General features: G+C 35.9%; 1 protein-coding gene across 2 annotated transcripts; it reads right to left on the bottom strand.

The window, feature by feature from the left end:
- Positions 1 to 234: 234 nt before the first annotated feature.
- On the bottom strand, positions 235 to 19,557 carry npc1l1 (NPC1-like 1). Of its 2 annotated transcripts, XM_051903269.1 has the most exons (19): positions 19,325 to 19,557; positions 16,452 to 17,769; positions 13,849 to 14,113; positions 11,411 to 11,511; positions 11,153 to 11,325; positions 10,923 to 11,051; positions 10,065 to 10,247; positions 8,655 to 8,769; positions 8,063 to 8,328; positions 7,054 to 7,143; positions 6,720 to 6,910; positions 6,127 to 6,254; positions 5,877 to 6,009; positions 5,688 to 5,746; positions 4,259 to 4,409; positions 3,051 to 3,282; positions 2,834 to 2,947; positions 2,567 to 2,729; positions 235 to 1,428 (listed from the first exon to the last, which is right to left on the bottom strand). In XM_051903269.1, the coding sequence occupies exons 1-19, from the start codon at positions 19,385 to 19,387 to the stop codon at positions 1,169 to 1,171; spliced, it is 4,134 nt and encodes a 1,377-aa protein (XP_051759229.1). In that variant the 5' UTR covers positions 19,388 to 19,557; the 3' UTR covers positions 235 to 1,168. The 2 variants fall into 2 exon arrangements, with proteins under 2 accessions (XP_051759229.1, XP_051759230.1); XM_051903270.1 differs by lacking the exons at positions 13,849 to 14,113; positions 16,452 to 17,769; positions 19,325 to 19,557 and adding an exon at positions 15,443 to 15,539.
- Positions 19,558 to 21,901: the final 2,344 nt, after the last annotated feature.

Genomic DNA, 21,901 nt, shown 5'->3' with positions numbered 1-21,901 from the left:
CGAACGCGGCTTAACCAATCAGAATCAAGGGCCGGAACTCCGTTTTATAAGCCGTTGTAAATTACTCTACAAACATACACCAAATAATTATTTTTATGGACTAACCACTCCACGTGGTGCCTAACAACATTCTAAATTCACTGTAAACCATGGCTTCTTGGGAATTATTGCTTTATTTAATGACAGACTTAAACATAATACTTCCTAGATAATTTAGTATTCATGTGAGAAGGGCAGTGTTACAGTATAGTTTATTTCATCCATGTAATATCCTGCAATAGAAATAAAGTACTATTTTCATTTAATGTGACATTTGACAGTGTTTGAAAGTGTTACAGTCATGTTTTTAAATATTTACTCTGTAATAAATACCCGTAAAAATCAATTTTTATCCTTAAAAAAAAAAATCCTCGATTGCCTCTGAAATTTGCCTACAATCATACAGTCAATAAACTGCCGTAAAAGTGCTTTATAGTTACTTTAACAGTAAATGTAAACTTTGAATGCAAAGTTGAGATATATTGAACATTCAGTGAGTATTTGCAGAATGTAGAAATACACACAGTGCATTTAATATTACTACAGTAATGCTTATATGTAATACAAGAGCAGACGCTCTTTAAACAGGAGTGTAATTTGTGCTTATTTTCCATTTTTCTCTTTTCAGAGTTTCTGTCATGAACAAGACAATTACTATCATAAATGACAAATATAAAACCTAAACAACAAAATTATAACATTCAACAAATATTACACAATATAAAAGTAAAATAATTCGAAAATATTGTAGTCATTTCCTTATTTTAGCTGGAATTGAGCTCCTCATTTGTATCTGATATCACTTTGTCTCAGGTGGGACCTGGGCAAGATGATGGCGAAAGATCGACATGCTGAGTATCCTCATGAACATCGTCAGAAGGTGTTAGACAGTTTGATAGCAGTAATGCAATGCTATCGAGAAGCCCACATAAGGAGGCATAGAGCTGACAGAGCATGATGAGATCCTGCTTAGAACATTTTAGTACGGTTGGTTGTTTTTCTCTCAAATGCTTACATGCAGTAGTGTATGTAATGGCAGTCTTGTGTCTTTCTTTCATGACTGCAAATTCAGTGTAATAGGTAAATGAACTGGAAGGAAGAGGAAGAGCAGTTTGTGAGAGGTCTTAGGCTACAAAATGGCAATATCCCATTGGGTGGGTGCCTGGGTAGTGTTGGAGATAATGTCAGCCTTTACTGGACATGGTTCTTGGGTGGCGTTTGAGATAATGTCGGCCTTTACCGGACACGAAGTCTCTACAGGGATTTCGCCGTTTGACTTTTCATAGTTTTCGAAGCTAACGTTGTCATATGTGGCTTTGCCGTTGAGCTCCATCTCCTTGGCTTTTTTCTCTTGAATCTTTAGTAGAACTGCGTTGTTCACACCAGGACCTGAGAAACACAGAGTCGATTTTATGAGTTAATAAAACCATTCAATTTTGCTCAATCCAAATCTAACACCAGATTTTGTTTGGTGGTTGTTTTGTTTTTCTTTATTTATAACAGTATTTATACACATTCATGTTCTTTTCCCCCTGAATTCTCACACAATATATACAAATAAGCACACACAAAATTGTTTGGTTGGCTCAGGTATTTAGAATTGAATATTAGTGTATACTAGTAATATGAGTATATATTATTCTCTTTCAATTTAAAGGGTTGTTCACCCAAAAATGAAAATTCTGTCATTAATTACTCACCCTCATGTCGTACACCCGTAAGACCTTCGTTCATCTTCGGAACACAAATTAAGATATTTTTGATAAAATCTAATTTCTCAGAGAGGCCTGCATCGCCAGCAATAACACTCCCTTTTTCGATGTCCATAAAGCTACTAAAAACATATTTAAAACAGTTCATGTGACTACAGTGGTTCAACTTTAATATTATAAAGCGGCGAGAATACTTTTTGTGCGCCAAAAATAACAAAATAGTGACTTTATTCCACAATATCTAGTGATGGGCGATTTCAAAACACGCTTCGAAGCTTTACGAATCATTTGTTTCGAATCAGTGGTTCAGAACGCCAAAAATCACATGATTTCAGTAAACGAGGCTTTGTTATGTCGTAAGTGTTTTGAAACTTCAATAGTTCACATGACTTTGGCAGTTTGATACCCGCTCTGAACCACTGATTCGAAACAAAAGATTTGTTAAGCTTCGAAGCTTCATGAAGCAGTGTTTTGAAATCGCCCATCACTAGATATTGTGGAATAAAGTCGCTATTTTGTTATTTTTGCCACACAAAAAGTATTCTCGTCGCTGTTTTAAATATGTTTTTAGTAGCTTTCTGGACATTGAAAAAGGGAGTGTTATTGCTGGCGATGCAGGCCTCACTGAGCCATTGGATTTTATCAAAAATATCTTAATTTGTGTTCTGAAGAAGGTCTTACGGGTGTGGAACGACATGAGGGTGAGTAATAAATGACATAATTATCATTTTTAGGTGAACTAACCCTTTAATTGAGTACCACTAACATGAAGACTGAGTGTTGGTTATGTGCTTGCATTCATGTCTGCAACATACCGAAGTAACTGAGCAGCACAGGCAGAAATATGAGGCCGTGGGCCATGCCGAGTAGAGTGATGACCAGATTGAGTCTGAAGAAGAAGATCTGGATGAGCTGGGCTTTAGCAAATGCCAAAACAACGATTCCAGGTAGGTTGGTCATTGCAACTCCTGCAAACACCTGGGAAAGTGAACATAGACATATGTAATGGCACCACAACTACACTGGAATAGCATAGCTAAGCATGTCTTAAAGTCTAGCATCTTTGTTGTTCTGGTACTTACAGCACTGCCCATGTTAGCTGTGGCTTCCTTTGCTCTTTCCACCTTTGTGTGGCGAATGCTGAGAGCAAATGAGCGCGTTATATGAGATACAAACTCCACTGATATACCAACAGCCTGCAAAACAAACCGTTCGTTAATAATGTCAGGGATTGCTCATGACACAGTCATTGGTTTTATGAAATGCAAACTTGCAGATGAGTTTCTCCGACACACTCACCGTCACGAGGTTAATAAGCGACACAGCGTTGAAATCAATGCCCCACAACGTCATGACGCCAACCGTATCCACAGTGATCATCACTATGGTGAGCAGGTTCAGAAAGCCTGATCTCAAGTCCATGCCGAGCAGGATACAACACACAACGAATGTGGGGAGAAGACACATGGCGATGTTGAACAGACCCTCATTCACGATGGTCAGGTACTGTTCGTAATACACATACGTAATACTGCGAAATGAAAGATCACAGAGTCAGTGCACAGAAGCAGCAAGCTCATTGGCTAATACAGTGGGAAACAATCAGCTGTGCCCTATAGAGAATGATGTAATTGCAAGCAGGGTTAAAGACTTATGAGCATGCGCCATCTAGAGTCTCATGACAGAACTTTGTATTTAAAATATATTAACTTTAAATGTAATATTGAATAACACACTACAGGTAAAATTTCAAGCACTATACATGTGCTTTAATTTGTTTGTAAACTTATCAAAATAAGTGTACTGTACTCCTTTAAGGCATAACAAAGAATATTAAAAGAAATATTTAAAGTGTACTTTAAAGTAAAGCTTTTAATCTGTCATTATTGCAAAGTGCACTTTTTAAAAGTGTACTTAAGTGTGTTAAGAAACATTCATGGAAGTGTACTCTCCTTAAGTACACTTAAGAGGCCTTTTATTTCATTAATAACACATTAAAAACAAGCAATACTTAAAAATATACAATGAAGATCTGAAGTACTCTACAAGTGCACATTCAATACAATTAAGCACACTTCTTTTTCACAAAGGTAGGTAACCAATTGAGCCACCAATTACTCAGAATTAACACATATACCTCACTTTTCAAGACATTGGTTCAACTTTGCTTTTTAAACAGGAAGAATGAAATGGCTCAGAAAAACGAAAAAAAGAACCACTTTTTCCTTAATAATAAATATCTATTAACATCTTAAAAAATGTGTTTTATGGTTTCATGACATCCCTGCTACACACAATATTCTATCCTGTAATGGCAAGAAATGTGTGAAGTAGCTCGAGGATCCGTGATGTAGTTTTGCAATTTATGAAGTATCTCAAGGACGTGTTATCATTCAATAATATTACATTTACTGATTATCGCTTCTTATCTTATTCCGGGGAAGAAACAGCAAGGGTGAGGATGGTAAATACAGAAAGATAAGGAAGGATTAGAAGACAACACCTACGTGTAAGGGAAGACCTCAAAGTCAGGAGAGGTGCCTGGGATTTGCCTCATGGTCAACGTGATATTATGTGCCAGTTCTCTGGCCTTCTGCAGCGCAGCCGTGAACTGTTGCGAGTTGACCAGAGGAGTGTGGTAGGCCATGAACCGAGAAGCTGAAAATGGAGAGATGCCATGATGAATTGTGAGTCGACCGAAACTTAAATGTGTCTTAAATGAGCTGTTTGTAGGCCTTAAAACCCTGTTGAAAAAACTAGCATATGCTGGTTAGGTATGTTTTGAAGCATGGAAGCTGGTTTGAGCTGGTTTATTCTGGTCCTTAGTTGGTCATGAGCTGGTTTAAGCTAGTCAAGTGCTGGTCCTAAGCAACTAGCTCCAGCTCAGGACCAGCATAAACCAGCTCATGACCAGCTAAGGGCCAGCATAAACCAGCTCAAACCAGCTTCCATGCTTCAAAACATACCTAACCAGCATATGCTAGTTTTTTCAACAGAATTAGCATTTTAGCGATTAGCGGTTTTCAGCGTATGAGTAAAACAGTGGCTTTTTCACATTTTATTCTATAACATAAATTACACTCAGACCTCAAACATTGTGAACAATCCACCAAATAAGGACTACAACTACCATAAGGATTTGAGTTGACATGCTTAACGAATTGAGACAACTGTTGTTGCCATTGTAGCTCAGCGACTTTTTAGCTTAACTTAGCTTTTAAAAAGTTTCAAGAATCACATTTGAGGTACTGTATGAAAGTGAGTAATTTATGTTGTAGAACAAAATGTTAAAGTCTTACAGTAATATTAGTAATACATTTTACTAAATTCTGAGGGATGTGAATTAGCCTACAAACTGATGTTATGACTGAACAGCTCTATAGAACAGTGATTCTCAATGTTTTTGACTCCAAGGCCCCAAGTGTCCCCATGACTTTTCCAGTTGTTTGTGATTACCGGATAAAAATTAAGGGCACGTAATATTTTTATTCACAGTTTCTACCTGATAAAATTTTTTAGAGCTTGGCATAATTAGGAAAATGTTTATTCATTATAAAAATGCCCATTTCGTTTTAATATTTTATCAATTACCATAGCCATTTTCTAGGTCTATAAATCACACTATTAAAATTACGCGACTTCATATGTCCAGGTTTTTGAAAACCATAGGAATCTTAGTTCTTCAAAGAAATACAGTTGTTGAGGGAGTGAATTAAAATAGGAAATAACTTGTTTTGTTTTTTTGTTTTTTTTTGTTTTTAGCTGTTTTGACTTATTTTAAAGCTTGCTTTGTCTTATTTTAAATTATTTAATGTCATCTTGAAGCCCCATTGGAAGTGTGTTGACACCCCCTAGTGGACCCCAGCCCCTTGGTTAAGAACCACTGCTATAGAATGTGAATGCAAAATGTCACATGTACAAATTCATGTATCTCACCTATTACTTCCCCAGTTTCATTGTCTCTAATCACAGCTTTATCATAAGCTCCCAAACCACTGGAAATGAAATGAAACATTTTTAGTCAATGCACTATTTTGCTGACCATAATAATGGACAGCAAATATTCTAAATATTCAAAGCTTCTATTCAGTCCGTCAGATGACCAGATGTAGTAGCTTTTCTCACCCTTTTGGACACTGTAGGTCAGGCCTGTTGCTTAGAAAGTCTGGCAGGAATCTGTAAAACTCTTCAACACTAGGCCGCAGAACCCCATCTCCAGGGGTTTTCATACACTTCTGGGCACACGTAAAAATACCCGCTGTCAAAAAAAAAAGTTTATATTTAGTTCTCTAAAAATGTTGCATTGAACCATATGCATAACAAAGAACAAGGCTTTAAAAGTTAACTGATAATTTATACATATATAAACACTTACTCTCATTGGCAGGACAAAATGATCCTATGTTTGTGCCAGTCGTATAGAGACGACAACATTTAGATCCAGGGTTCAACCAATCAATATAGTCATCCACCCAGGAGGATGCTGGGATAGCCAAATAAGATCTAGAGCAATAAGCAAGATTGTGATTTTGTGAACTCCTTGTATTTTGTAAAAATGTATCAATTTCTTTGTTTTAAAACAAAATATCAAATCAAGTGGTGTCGGTAGTTCATAATGACACCATATTTCATAAAAATCTGTCTCTTTACCAATATTATAAAGTTCTTTGTCACTATTCTACCATTATAGAATGACTGCAGAGGCAGTATTCAAAGAATACTAAGAGGCAGAAGTAATAAAAGCTTTTTTGTCACTGTCATTTCATTGTATAATTCTCAAACATTAATGCTGGTATCTTGACAGGACCGTGTCACTGTGAACTTTCAAGATCGATAACACAAATCTGAAAGATCAAGGTCTGATGTGATGCAAAATGAGGTAAAGAGTCGAGGAGTGCTACCAGAGCACCAAATTACATTTTTAGTTTATTCAGAAGAACATGTCTAGGGGAGATATATAGTGCTCACCGCTCAGGGTACTCTGTGGCATATCGGATCTTCTGCATAAAAGAGAACTGGTCACATCCCACACTGGAACACACTGCATTTATGCCCTCTTCACTGGTGAAATTGAATCCTTTGGTCGTGATGAAATACGTGGGCACACCAACCTCGAAATACTTATTGAGGTATGCAAAGTATTCCAACATGTAGGAGTCCTGGTAATATTTACACACAGAGGAAGTTAGAGACAACACATATTATTGAATAACTGATTTTTTTTTTTTTTTTTTTAATTGGCATTTGGTCATGTATTATTGTTGGCAGGCTAGTAGAGTGTTAAATAAACTTCTGTACTTACAGATGGCATGGCCAGTTCCTGATCTAACCCCACTTTTACATTGAACACGAGGAACACAGAGGCACAGAACATCACAATGAACACCACCATCTAAGAGAACAAAACATCATGATATTAAACTATTATACATTTTATTATATAAAAGCATCCCACATTTTTTAAAGAAAGAGATGCATAAAATTCTAGTATGGGCAGATGTTTCTTCAACAATAGAAAGTTTTAGCCACATACACATACATTTGTACTGAAATAAAATGTCTGATTCCTTTATTCTGTTAAGGTTTTCATATTATTTTTATGTAACTATCTTATCTTATAAAGTAAAATTAAAATAAATTAATCATTTAGAGAAAATTGCAGATTTAGAAAGTATAATGCATTAAAACTCATGACAAACAACCAATTTCAGACATAACAAGGAATCTGAAAATATAATTATAATGCATTTTTTTTATGAAAAGATATAATGCATTATAACGTACATTATGGATATCTTTATGATGCATTATGAATAAAGGCTTTAAGTAAAGTGTCAAAGCTTTTAAAATGTATTACCGGTCCGACTTTATTTTACGTGGCCTTAACTACTATGTACTTACATCAAAAAATGAGTACAATGTACTTAATGTGTTTATATTGTATTGCAAAACACTTTTGCTGCTATTGAGGTGGGATATGGGTATAGGTTAGGGACAGGTTTGGTGGTATGGGTAGGTTTAAGGGATGGGTCAACAGTGTAAATATGAATGTAATTAGAGAAATTAATTACAGATGTAATTACATGCAGGTATTTTTTAAAATATAAGTGCAATGTAAAACATGTATGTACACAATAAGTGCATTGTATCAAATGATTAATTTAAATGTAAGTACATAGTAGTACCACCTAATATAAAGTGGGACCCCATTAAATCTATAAATAAAAGACTTTTGAAAAGTAGCAATTGTAATAAAGATCATAAAATGACTGTAGTTGAAGAAACCATAATACTGTAAAGTAGGAACGTACCACTATTACCCTGCTGACAGGGTTGAGCAGTGCAGGGGCGTAGTATTTTTTCATTAAAGGAAGCAGGACGCCCTGGTTGGGTTTGGATGGGTGTGGAGTTGAAACAGTAACGCAGCAAGCTATTTCACAACGGTTTGCATCTTGTCGTCGAGCATCAAGTGAGAGCAGAGCCACAAAGGCAGTCATCTGTAGAATGAAGTCCATGAGCACAGCCAAAGCTGCGTATAAGGCAAACGACTTCACCGCCGGCATAGTGCTCAAAGCACCTGCAAAGAGACAATGAGGGAGTGTTTAGTCAGTCGTACGTTTAGATGGAATTAATCTGAACCCACTGACTGCATTATATATGACTCATTCAGGAGCCGAAAGTACATTATTGCCACTATACATGAATCATATCACTCTTTAATTAGGGTGGTACATATCTGATACTTTATGCTTCGCTGACATGCACAAGCGAGTAAAGGTCAAGCAATATAATAAATGTTCCTCATTTCTATCCATAATTGAATCGAATTTTGTTTTTGATTTTTCTCTTGTACTTGTGTTTTATGGAGTGAAGCAGAGTTTAAGATCAGTGGGAGATTCTTACCCAGGAAGAAACAAACAGATTCAGACAAACTGCAAAGCAGCATGCTGGGAGCCACATTTCCAAGAACTCTCCCGATATGTTCCTCCCTCTGCTCTCCTGGTCTGCGCATATCTCTCTGATTGAGATTAAACATGGAAAAGACAGAAAGAAACCGTTTTGTGAAGTTATAGTCATAGTGATGGAGACATAAAGTAATATCTTCTAATTCAATGTGACTGGACCACAAAACCAGTCATAAGTCGCACGGGTATATTTGTAGCAATACAATACAGTCAAAATTATCGTTTTTTTCTTTTATCCCAAAAATCATTAGGATATTAAATAAAGATCATGTTCCACGAAGATATTTTGTAAATTTCCTACCGTAAATATATCTAACATTTATTTTTGTGAGTGGATATGTATTGCTAAGGACTTCATTTGGACAACTTTAAAGGCGATTTTCTCAATATTTTTATTTTTTTGCACCCTCAGATTCCAGATTTTCAAATCGTTGTATCTCAGCCAAATATTGTGCTATCCTAACAAACCTTACATCAGTGGAAAGCTATTTATTCAGCTTTCATATGATGTATAAATCTCAATTTAAAAAAATTGACCCTTATGACTGTTTTTGTGGTCCAGTGTCACATATATGTATGTATGTATGAATGTATGTATGTATGTATGTGTGTATGTGTATGTGTATGCATATGCATATGTATGCGTATGTGTATGTGTTTGTGTATGTGTGGATTTGGATATGTATGGATATGGACATGGATGGATATACACTGCCATTCAAAAGTTTAGGGTTGGTAAGATTTTTAAAGATTTTTTTTTTTTTCATGCTCATGAAGGCTGCATTTATTTGATCAAAAAGTACAGTAAAACAGAAATATTGTGAAATATTATTAAAATTAAAAATAACTGTTTTCTATTTGAATGTATTTTAAAATGTAATTATTTCTGTATTGGCAAAGCTGAATTTTCAGCATCATTACTCCAGTCTTCAGTGTCACATGATCTTCAGAAATCTTTCTAATATGCTGATTTGATGCTCAAGAAACATTTTTTTTATTATTATCACAGTTTAAAACAGCTGTGCTGCTTAATTTTTTGTGGAAACTGTTCAAAAGAATAGCATTTATTTGAGCTATATATTTTTGTTTGTAACAATGCTGTGAATGTCTTTACTGTGATTTTTGATTAATTCAGTGCATCTTTGCAGAATAAAAGTATACATTTCTTTCAAAAAAAGACCCCAAACTTTTGAACAATACTGTATAGAGCTGTGAAAGAAGTCTGTAAGTGGAAAAAAAGTTAATTTCAATTTAAAGCTGACCCTAGAAAGTATGTCAGAAAGATAAGCTACAAAAAAAAAAAAAAAAATAATAAGGAAACAAGAATTACTCAAATAACTCAACATACCTGATATTCTAGAACAAAAATGAAGATGTTATCAGCTCCCACAGCAAGCACGAGGAAGGGCACCACCTGAAGAATGACCAGTGAGGACGGAAGCCCAATCCAGGCATAGAAACCCATTGAGGCTATGACAGAGCAGCCGACGACCAGAATACCACCCAGTCCTACCAAGAACTTTGAGTCTACCTAAGAAAACAATCATACAACCATGGTTTGTTAAAGCAGCATTAAAATATATTTACTTGGCAAACTAAACCAATGGATAGTTCATCCGAAAATACATTTAGAAATTTGGAAATGTCCTGATGTTTGACATGCACTAGTATACTCAATCTAAAACTATTTTAAACATAAGCTTTTACAATTATTACTCTTTATTTTTTTCCGATCTTCATTCTCTGTCAACTAAGAAACAAATGTGGAATAGTTACAATTTTGAGAAAAAGATCAATTAAAAAATGGAAACGTTTAAAAAAAATAATATATGGCTTAGGATATATATTCATATGTAATTCTAAGACTATTATCTATTGTACAAAAATAAAATATTATATAAAATATATATTTAAAAAAAAATATATCTATATGTATTCTGGATGTTTTTGATATCCAGAATGTATAATTTGAATTGCTCAGGGGTGCGTTTCCCAAAGCGAACTATCGTCGCAAGTTCCGTCGTTACCAATAGAGTTCAATGGGATTTACGACCATAGTTGACTAACAATGCAGTCAGGAAACGCACCCTAGAACATGCTGGAGTTTCCATTTATTTCGAGAAAATAAATGCTTCTTCCTTTATTCCTTGTTATCAGAAATGAGGAAATTCCCAGTAAGCCATTAACCACTCCGTTACTCACTCACCAGGATACGCTTGCAGGATGAATATTCCCCAAGAGCCACGGCTATGTAGAGGAAGATGACAGCATAACTTATCATGAATATGGGGATATCCTCTGCAGTCGTTCTGTTAATCTCATCCTCCAAAGACCTCTGGGAAGCACCAGACCATTCGATTATGAGAATGTTAAACACTGACTTCTTTGTCTTTGAAATCTTTGATCTATACAGCATGTGTTCAACCAAAATCTCACCTCAGCCATGTAGGCAAATGTGAAACTTGTGTTTGGGTTTTTCTGATATTCCTGGACAATTTTAAGGAACATGCTTTCCCACTGTTGAACCACCTTAAATTTAACGTCGGATCGTGCATAATTGTTCAGGGAGAAAGTGAGGATCAGGGCCTCAGCAGTGGTGTATTCCTCATCTGAAAATATAATGGAAAGATGAAAGTCAGCTCGGTAAATCTTTAAGACAATGATGAGATGTTAGCAGCTAGTTTTGTGCCTTACCCTCATATCCTCCTACAGCCAGGAAGGGAAAGACAGGGCCTCCGTAGTCTGCCATGCAACTCATGCCAAGAGCTGTGATGTCTTTAAATGATAATGGAGAGCTGTGGGCAAGCAGAATATAATTATGTTATGTGTGATATTGTTTTTATAAAACAGTTCAATAAACAAGACTCATTTGAGTAGCTTATATTTTAGACACAGTATTGCCAGTTACATAGCCTATTTTTGTGCCAACAACAAAAATTGTTCTAAACGAAGCTCAATAGGTGCTAGTGCTGGGCGGTTTGACCGACTTTTTTAAGATTCTGGTGGTTTCACAGTATGTCATGTTTTTTTTTTTTTTTTTTTTTTTTCCTGGACCTTTATTTTGGCATATTTTACTGTCAGGAGTACAGGGAATATATTATATAAACATTGTAAGGACAAATAAAAATGTATTTAAAAAATGTAATCAAATCAGTTCATAAAGCAAACAATTTGGTTAAAATGTAATCAAATTAATTTAATTATTTAATTAAATTAATATTAATAAGTAGGCTAAATTTTATTGTGCAATTTCTGTCATTTCAAAGAAGACCTTTGAGTTTGTGTGTTTTAATAAACAGTGTTATTATTATTGTTGTTGTTGTTGTTGTTGTTATTATATCTGTTAATCAAAATACATTCTATTGTACAATAGTAATATTTCTGTTATTTGAAGTTTGCCAAACTTTTATTTTGACAGGGTCGTGAAGACCTTTGACTTCCTGCGTATATGATAGGACAAATGTCGATAGTTTTATTAAATTAAATGGTGAAATGTTCATAAAGTGACTAAGAGCAGCTCTGCAGATGAAGTTGTTCATGTATAGTGAGTGAGACAGCAGACACTGAAATCGTCGCGAGCGTTCCGCGTGCTTCAGTATGTGTAGTAGCTAGTAGACGAAAATACGGCGCTCATTCATACAGACTTCAGATTTCAATAGCAGTCTTTTTTTAGCTTTAATATTCACAGACACTAGTCCGTATCGATATCTGATTCATTGTACAGCCCTGCTTTTGATTTATTCATCCAAAAATTGCCAAATTCTGTGACGTTCTGCTTTATACTGTAAGTTCTATTTGTGATTCCGTGATTTCATTCGTGTTTTCTGCATCACGGAAATCATATGCCTCTACATGGTATTTGCAGTATTTAAGACGGTTCGTTTTGTGAGTTATTTATTGTTGTGTAATAAAGTTGTTTCCATTAGTGTAAGAAGGGTGTGCAGTTAATATAAGTCCGCTCTCTATACGCTCTAAATAGCGCTCTTCATGGGCATTGAATAGATACAACAGCTGTTTCAGCTACAGTATGGCGTTTTTTGAAAAATTCATATCAGCCTCGAAATTGAAACCGATATACCATATGAACCGGTATACCGCCCAGCACTAATAGGTGCTGTTTTATTCCTGAATGAAATTGGTTGAGTGACTGATTCAATGACTCTCATAAAGACTTAATTCGAAATAGCAAACTACTCTTTCTTTTATATTATAGTGGTAGTATCTTAGAATGCTATATAACCCGAATATGCATGCTTCCTACACTATATAGCAGGCAAAAACAGTATATGAAAAGAGTAGTATGATCAAATTCACAGTATTCATAAAACAGTATGCACAAAGTACCCAGATGACCTTCTGCTCTGGAAGTGAATGTGCATCTGGCTTGCTTAGTTGGGGACACTTGACATTTGACTTGACATTTGATATTCAACAGTGCTTTGATCTGCCTGCATTGACACTATTCTTTAAGAGCTGCTGTGCAGCCAAATAATGTACCAGTTATCAATGTAAAGCTGCTTTGACACAATCTACATTGTAAAAAGCGCTATATAAATAAAGGTGACTTGACTTGACTTGACTTGCATGTCCTTTGGATACTTTACATGCCATGAGGCCATGGAAGAGGATTTGTGAATGGTTATGTAGTGATGCAACTAATGCTGGTAATTCAGATGACAATGACAATCATACTAAACATATATTTTTAACAGTTTCAAAGTACTTATTCAAAAGAAGTACCTACCCAGTGTATGCGAGTAGCCATAAAGACTGTGACTGAATTTGAAATAGCATACTAGCATATATTAATAGTTATATTAATATACAATATTTTGTATTGTAGTAGTAGTACATATACTAGCTTAAGAGAAGAGTATGCTACAGAAATCTGAATTGAACCAGTTCTTATTGTGTTCCTGAATGAATCATGTATTTTAATCAATCAGTGAGCAAATGATTCAGTGACTGACTCATAAAGACTCACCTGATACCACCTACTAATGTGACAGTATAAACTGCTGAAAGACCCTGCAAGTCCCAGTGCTTGGCAACAAAAACTTGTTCAGTGGAACTCCAAATAGCTGGAAATGTGAAGGTAATGTAAGAACTACAGATATGGCCATGTGACTTACTTTACACAGTAGATGAAATGGTCCCTCCAATCGACCTCCTTAGTCACACCGAGTTCTGTCATGTTTGCTTTGGCATTTAGGTTGTCAATGCTATTTTGAAAGTACTGCGGTAGACTGTTGACAGCACAGTCTGTTAAAGAGGGGTTGTCTGGATTGAGTGGTGCATAGCAAACATCCTTTAAGCTTGCATTTCGGTTTAGTTCATCTGACCAGAATTCAATTGCCTGGATTCTCTGCTGAAGCTCCAACAGCTCTAGGATCAAATCTGTGAGAAAGAGAACATACTCAGTAGACCTATATTTTACTGACTGAAACCTGAGATTCAGGGGAACAGAAAATTCTCAAAAATGAAAGCATTGCTACTAGGGGTGTCCCCGACTACGGATTAACATAATCAAATTTTCTTTCACACACAGCACAGAGAAACAACTTTCTAATAAAGCGACCAAACTGCCTGTCAAGTGATTCATTTTTTAAACAAATGAAAGGCAATGTGGATAAACAATCACAGCCACAATGTACAGAACGCCACACAAAGATATAGAAGAAAATGAATAAAAACCATTTTGAATCAATAAACCTTAAAATATATATATAAATAACTGCAGAAAGGCCACACTGCAGATAGCTATGCATTTTACATGTCGGCAAATCAAATTAAATCGGCTAAATTGCCTGTGAGAGCAAGCTTTAACTAATCTACAGCGCAACATCGATGCACCAAAAAACAATCAAAAATTAATTTACAGAATTGAATTAGAACAGAATATACCGTTCTAATAAATAAAAATGATTAAAAAATGAAATAGTCATAATCAAGTCACAAGTGCAAAATGCCTAAAGTGCAGGGGTACATATATTCAAAACACAAGCCACAAATAGTTAAATTAGATAACCCAGAGTGATCAGTAAATAAATTAAAATTAAATAAATTATTAAAATAACGAAAGTATAGCCAGAATTGTCAACTTTGTCTTTTTAACTGCAGAGATAATAAACACTAAACTGGAGTGGCAGTCTTTTTAGCTAAACATTCACAGCATCCAAAAATCAAATTAGAACCGGCTGAAACCGGTGTAGTGCTGAATTCCTACCCCTGCCAAATTATTACCCCCTAGTATTGGTAGGTTTAGGATTAGGGGTGGGGTTAGGATTAGGCAATCAGATAGCGACCGGCAGAAGTGCACCGCAGTGTTTGTTGTTGTTGAGTGGTAGGACATGAGCTGGCACAACTTGCATCTTATGTTTTTTGGATCATCTTTTACCATTTTTTACCATTTTACCTTTTATGTACTAAAGTATGCTACAGAATTCTGAATTGAACCAGTTCTTATTTTGTTCCTGAATGAATCATGTATCTTAATCAATCAGTGAGCAAATGATTCAATGACTGACTCATAAAGACTCAACTAATACCACCTACTAATGTGACAGTATAAACTGCTGAAAGACCCTGCACGCAAACACTGTCCGAAGTGATATAAACAGTGAAAAGTCCCAGTGCTTGGAACAAAAACTTGTTCAGTGGAACTCCAAATAGCTAGAAATGTTCATAAGGTGATGTAAGAACTACAGATATGGCCATGCGACTTACTTTACACAGTAGATGAAATGGTCCCTCCAATCGACCTCCTTAGTCACACCGAGTTCTGTCATGTTTGCTTTGGCATTTAGGTTATCAATGCTATTTTGAAAGTACTGCGGTAGACTGTTGACAGCACAGTCTGTTAAAGAGGGATTGTCTGGATTGAGTGGCGCTTAGCAATCCTTTAAGCTTGCATTTCGGTTTAGTTCATCTGACCAGAATTCAATTGCCAATTGTTGTGTGTCGTGGGTTTCGTGATAAAGGAGATGGAATGTAAACACAGAATTTATGCGACTAAAAGAGCAAAAAGTGGGGCTAAGAGACAAAATCTCTTATAACAACTTTCAGTATTACACATCATCGAGGCAGAGAAAAGAACAAAACCCTGCAGACAGCAGGTAAATGCCGTTATTGCTGTTTTCCATGTTCGTGAAGTGAATATGTTTACACGGCTTTTTAAAAAATGCCGGTTGCTGGTGTTTGATTGGCGTTTGACCAATCAACGTACACTTACGTCACTGATAGTTCCTATAGTGCTGGTTTAGACCCTACTCTGAAATAGGAGCTAATTTAGTTTAGCTCCTAGTTCCTGCGGTGCAAACATGCCAAAATCCGGGTACTTCAGCCAATAGTTCTAGGAACTATGAAAAGGTTCCTCCGGTGTCAAAGCCCTATATGTAGTCTACTTAAACCCTTTCTTACAATGGACTGCAAGCTCACATTCAGATATATCTCCATTTAATCAACAACTGATGGATAGGATCAAGATAGAACCCATCCTATATTTTTTTCCTTTTCAATAATCCATGCATAGTACATTACAATACGGAAGAAAAGATCTGTTGCTACTTCTGTTACACACGGGATTAGATCTAAATAGTATGCCGTCTTTTGTACATGTTTCACGATTATTTGTTAATTGTGACAACCATATTTGAATCACAATTATTTTTTTGATTGATTGTGTAGCCATCAAACTACTTATTTGACCAACAAGTGAAACAATAGGACGTTTTACCTTTAGAGATGATGCCACTGAAGTTCTGTTTGCCAAAGAGTAAGGAGTCATAGGAGTGGCTGGGCTGGTCTGGAGCTAACAAGATCAGCTGATTGGTGCGATAAAATGGATCAAAATGTGAGTCATGGAAGTCCTTCTCACGCATGGCACGACTTTGAGGTGCTGACCATAGCTGGACAGGATCTGTGGTCAGTTCTATGTCTTTTATTCCCACTGCGAATACCACCACAACCACAAGACAGACCAGAAGCACAGTCAGAGGATATCGTGCCATTATGGTTCCCCAGGTCTGGAAAAGAGACCCTAGGAAGTCCTGAGTGGCAAGACTGGCTTTGTCAGAGAACGTAACATCTTTAGGACTAATTTTATGTTCAGTCTCATTTTCATTTCGGTCCCTGGTGCTCTTGCCTTTCCGAGCCCTCCTTGACTTTTGGAAATAGGTAACGCACTCTAAAACTACGTAACACATAAAAAGAAAAAAGATGCAGGCAAAGATTATGATGCAGATGACAAGGACGCCATCTAGTCTACCAATCAAGAATGGTTTTGGTAAAGGTGCTGGCGGTGGTACAGCTGGACAGGATTGCTCACAATCCTGACAGGAACAGGCCTCACCACCTGTAGGTGTCATCTCGTTGCAATTCAATGCTCTTCCTGCAAATGGAAATGCTCCTGGTGGGAGTCCAGCGGTCTGACCTTCCGGCAAGAGCCTGAAATTAATATCCAGAGGAGCCAGTCCATTGCTCGAGTCACCCTGGAAATCATACCAGCGTTGCGGCGTACACAGAGTCGAACCATAGCGGCCGCACATAGTGGCAATAGCGAACCCTCCGGTGGCTGGGATTCGTACGTTTTTGCAGGATCTAAATGATGCATCAGAGAAGTTGGTGGATATGTAAGCCTCGTAACCTACCACAGCTTCCTTGACAATGCCAGTGGTTTGCGTGATGTTTGCGGTTTTGGTGATTGTTAACATCTGACTTTGGTTGGGACTGCAGGTGGTGGCACAGTGGAGATGTGCAAAGTTGTCTGCGCAGGATGGGCAGCGGATCAGCACGGCTTTGGACAATGTCAGGCTGCTCTGTAGAGCTGTGAGCTGCCTGATGGAGCAGCAGCCGAGTGTTTCACCGACACCGTTGTCCAACATTGGGCACACAGATTTGAAAAGTTCATAGTGGTCTCCTGTCACATTCACAGCTTTTCTGTAGTCCTTACAGGGTACCCTAGGGGGAATAAGAGCCTCATCCACAGCTGGGTTTAGGCCACAGTCTTCATAAAATGAGCAGTAGCCTGGTTCATGCTGAGCACCAGTGAGAACCTGCAAAAGACAGAGATAAAACATAGATAAGGATGTAACAATCTGTAGTTTAGTCAACAGTAGATCTGTATCAGTGGATCTTTAGCACTCAGAACTCAACAATAAGGGTCCTTCCTGCTGAGTTCAGATGTTTGTTTGTTTTTTCAGTTTGCCAGCATTTGATTGCAATGTTTTTGAAAAAAATCTATTATGCTCACCAAGGCTGCAATTATTTGATCAAAATTACAGTAAAACAGTAATACTGTGAAATATTATAATGTAATAAAGTAGTTATTAATAAGTAATAAAGTAGAAGTAGACATTAGGCTTCCTATTAAGCTTTTCAGTACAATAAATTAAAAAAGAAAAGATCTTGGTGCCATAAAATAATCCCCCAAACGGCTGTCAATGGGCCGGTTTCACAGACAGGGCTTAGCCTAAGTCAGGATTAGGCCTATAACTGTGTTCTATTTTCATATATTTTAAAATATAATTTATTCCTGTGATGGCAAAGCATCATTACTCCAGTTTTCAGTGTCACATGATCCTTCAGAAATTATTCTAATATTGCTGCTCAAGAAACATTTAATATTATTATCAATGTTGAAAACAGTGCCGCTTTATATTTTTGTGGAAATATTTTTTTAGGATTCTTTGATATCATAAAAACCACATTTATTTGAAATATAAAAGTTATAAAAGGCTTTACTTTCAGTTGAATTTAATACATCCTTGCTGAATAAAAGTATTAATTACTAACCCCAAACTTTTGAACGGTATATATTATTCTTATTTCGTTCAAAAAAATTTAAATGAAAGAAAATTAAATGTTTTCTTTATAACTTGTAACAAATAATGTTCAGAAGTATCTGCACTCTGACTCACACACATTTCACAGTAAGAAAAGGTGTGGATGTGATCAAATGAGGTGATATTTGTTTCATATTCACAAAATTAGAACTACAAATAAATCTAAAGCGGTTCCCAAAAATCACGAACAAATACACAAATAAAAAAAATGAGATTAGCAAACATATTCTGTTTCATGCAAACAGATTTTAATCTTTTGCTAATGCCTCTGACTAATCAACAAATCATATTTTGTACCATAGCCAGAAAATTTTTAATCAAGCTAAGTCTGGATGGGTATCATTGGAAAAAGCATAACATCAACCGATTTTGCTGAAATGATTCTGAATTTAATGACAACCAGAATCCATTGGCAAAGACCATAGGCATGAATGTGTATCCCTGAAATCATTATTTTTTATTTATAGACAATATTCATTCTGCACATGCTGACAGAAGATATTGTACGGTCAAAAATCCATACATATTTCAATATCTCATTATTATGAAATGCTTTACATATTTGTGGATCAATTTTCTATTTGTGAAAATGAAACAAGTATCACCTCAACTCATACTATTGATCCCTATCCCGCATATAAAAGAGACTTGTGGAAGCCAAACTTTGCTATTTAAACATTTAAAACAGCCCATTTCAGATATTTTGTAGGATGGTTCTGTCATTCAGACAAGTTAGATATACAAAACATGTCAAGTGAAGACTTACCACACAAACAGCAAGTGACAACAATGTAACGGACCGTGCCCAGCCCGCTCTTTGGAAATGCATTTCTCTTCCTAAGCCTTTACTCTTCTGTGCATGTGGAGTGTTAGTTCCAGTGGAGAGATGATGGCAGGAGGACGTCAGGAGCTTCAGGTAGCAGAGCGATCCCTGCTCTATCTCTGGCTGTGCTGATACTGTAGAGAAAGACAGGAGGAAATGAAAGGCTTTCTCACTCTCATTGGATGAACATAAGTGATACTGATGATGAACAGTATCTTATCTGGCCTGATATTTCCACCACCAACCAGAATGGACAAAAGCCAATCCAGCTTACTGATCATTAACTAGATGGGCAAACTAAACCAAAGGTGTGTAGATGCTATGGAACTTTGAAAGAACAAAACACACCCACCAAAACCGATAACCACCCGATGACTCTCATTAATAAAATGTGCATAAAACTATGGTCTGCACAACTGCAAAACAACTGCAATTTTATTTTCCTTTTTTCCAGTGATGTGATTCGTATTTGCACACGATGTGTGGCATAGCAAAATTCTGTTCCTCCAGTGCTTGCTCTTTTTTTGTTAAAAAAAAAAAGAAAAACAAAAAGCCTAAAATAATCGCAAAAGTGATTTAAAGTGCTGTTTTTTTTTTTTTTTTTTTTCTTGCAGTGAAATCAATTAACTGTTTATTGGTAGAAAGTCTATTGAAAGACATTCAATCAAGACCTCTGGAGGAGTTTCATCAGTGCTGAAAAACTATTCAAACAGGTACGATTTATGACACGAGACTAAAGAAACTTGTAGGTTTTGATTGGCCATGAAACCAAGAGACAAGTGAGTTGCTTATATCATATCATATTGTACACTACCATTCAAAAGTTTGGGGTCTGTAAAATGTTTTAATGTGTTTGAAAGAAGTCTCTTATGCTCACCAATTAACACATTTATTTAATCAACAATACTGTTTTCTAGTTTAATATATTTTAAAATGTAATTTATTCCTGTGATGTCAAAGCTGAATTTTCAGCATCTTTACTCCAGATTTCAGTGTCACATGATCCTTCAGAAATCATTCTAATATGCTGATTTGCTCTTTTGTGGAAACCATTATACATCTTTGATGAATATAAAGGTAAAAAAAAAAAAAAAAAACAGCAATTATTTCAAAAAGAAATATTCTGTAACATTATAAATGTATTTACTGCCACTTTGTATCAATTTAATGCATCCTTGCTGAACAAAAATGTATTCATTTCTTTAAAAAAATATTTATCTTACTGACCCCAAACTTTTAAATGGACAGTAATTTTATAATTAATGATATGACATGTCTCTTGATGCTGATCATTTGTGGCATTTCCTCAGGCTTCTTGGCAGAAGCTTTAATATAAAGTAAGCTAAGATAATTATTTTAAGAATAGTTCAGTTATTTATTTGGTAAAAAGCTTGAAATAATCGCTTTTGTTGTAGCATTCCTCATTTGTAAGTGGCCTTCAAATGAAAGAAATAAATGTAAATGTAAAAAGTATTAAGAGGACAATGCAGATTTGGTAATTTTCGCAAAATAAACCAAATAGTTTTCCAAAGCCAACAAATGACAACAACAAAGAGAGAAGGCAGATACAGGCAGAAACGATCTAGCAAAACTGGAGGGATTTAGAGATTTTTAAATTAATAAAAAGGGGGTAAATGAAGTAATGGTATGATAAAAAATGACAACATTTAAAAATGTGCATTCACTCATTAATGAGAAGTTACTGTTCAGATCACAATACGGTTTTAGTTGAAAAATATTAAGGTATGGTTTGTAAGCTTCCATTCCACAGTGTCCAAACAGACCCAGGAAGCTTACAGTTTTTTTAATGTATTACAAGGGGTAATTGATTCCAAATGCTTTTGCAAGATCCATGTTCATTATCAGTTTATCAAGTTGCATGTTTAATCTTATCATCAATCTGAACCTTATTGGATTGCTTTAACTGATATTCCTGAAGGACGACTATGTAAACCTTTGTCCTATCTGTTGTTGGTTCAAGGGAAGTGGATCTAAACATCAAAACTGTTATTTTTCAAAGACAAAATTAAAAATTATTAAAATGTAGAGGTTTGAGGTTTGTTGCAGTGGTATGTCAAACCACTAGCCCATGTCTTTATAGCCTCACATCCTCACGAATGGAAATCTGTTTCATTGGCCGTCGCCAAAAAAAAAATTGTTCCTCACAAAACAACATCAGTATTACTCTGAAATGTTTTCAAACAAGATCTATTTATTTTACTTGCATAAAATTTTACTTTCAGATGAAAAAAAGAAAAGAAAAAAAAGATGATAAACAGCCTGAATCTTCATTTCATGTTGCAATGGTTCATCTATAGGTGGCAGCAGAGTGAAATGAGGACTTCTTTTTCTAACCCTCTTTCCTTTTACAAATTTAGACTATTCCCTGACAGCAACATAGTGTCGGGCCAGATCCGGCCCACATCTGGTCCGCGTGTAATCCACATGTACCAGATGTGGGCCGGATCTGGGCCACACTATGTTGCTGCTGGTTTGGTCTATGAACTTTTGATATACGAA

Source organism: Ctenopharyngodon idella, chromosome 8 (genome assembly GCF_019924925.1).
Source record: "Ctenopharyngodon idella isolate HZGC_01 chromosome 8, HZGC01, whole genome shotgun sequence".
NCBI lineage: Eukaryota > Metazoa > Chordata > Actinopteri > Cypriniformes > Xenocyprididae > Ctenopharyngodon > Ctenopharyngodon idella.
This window is presented reverse-complemented; position numbering and strand designations above follow the sequence as displayed.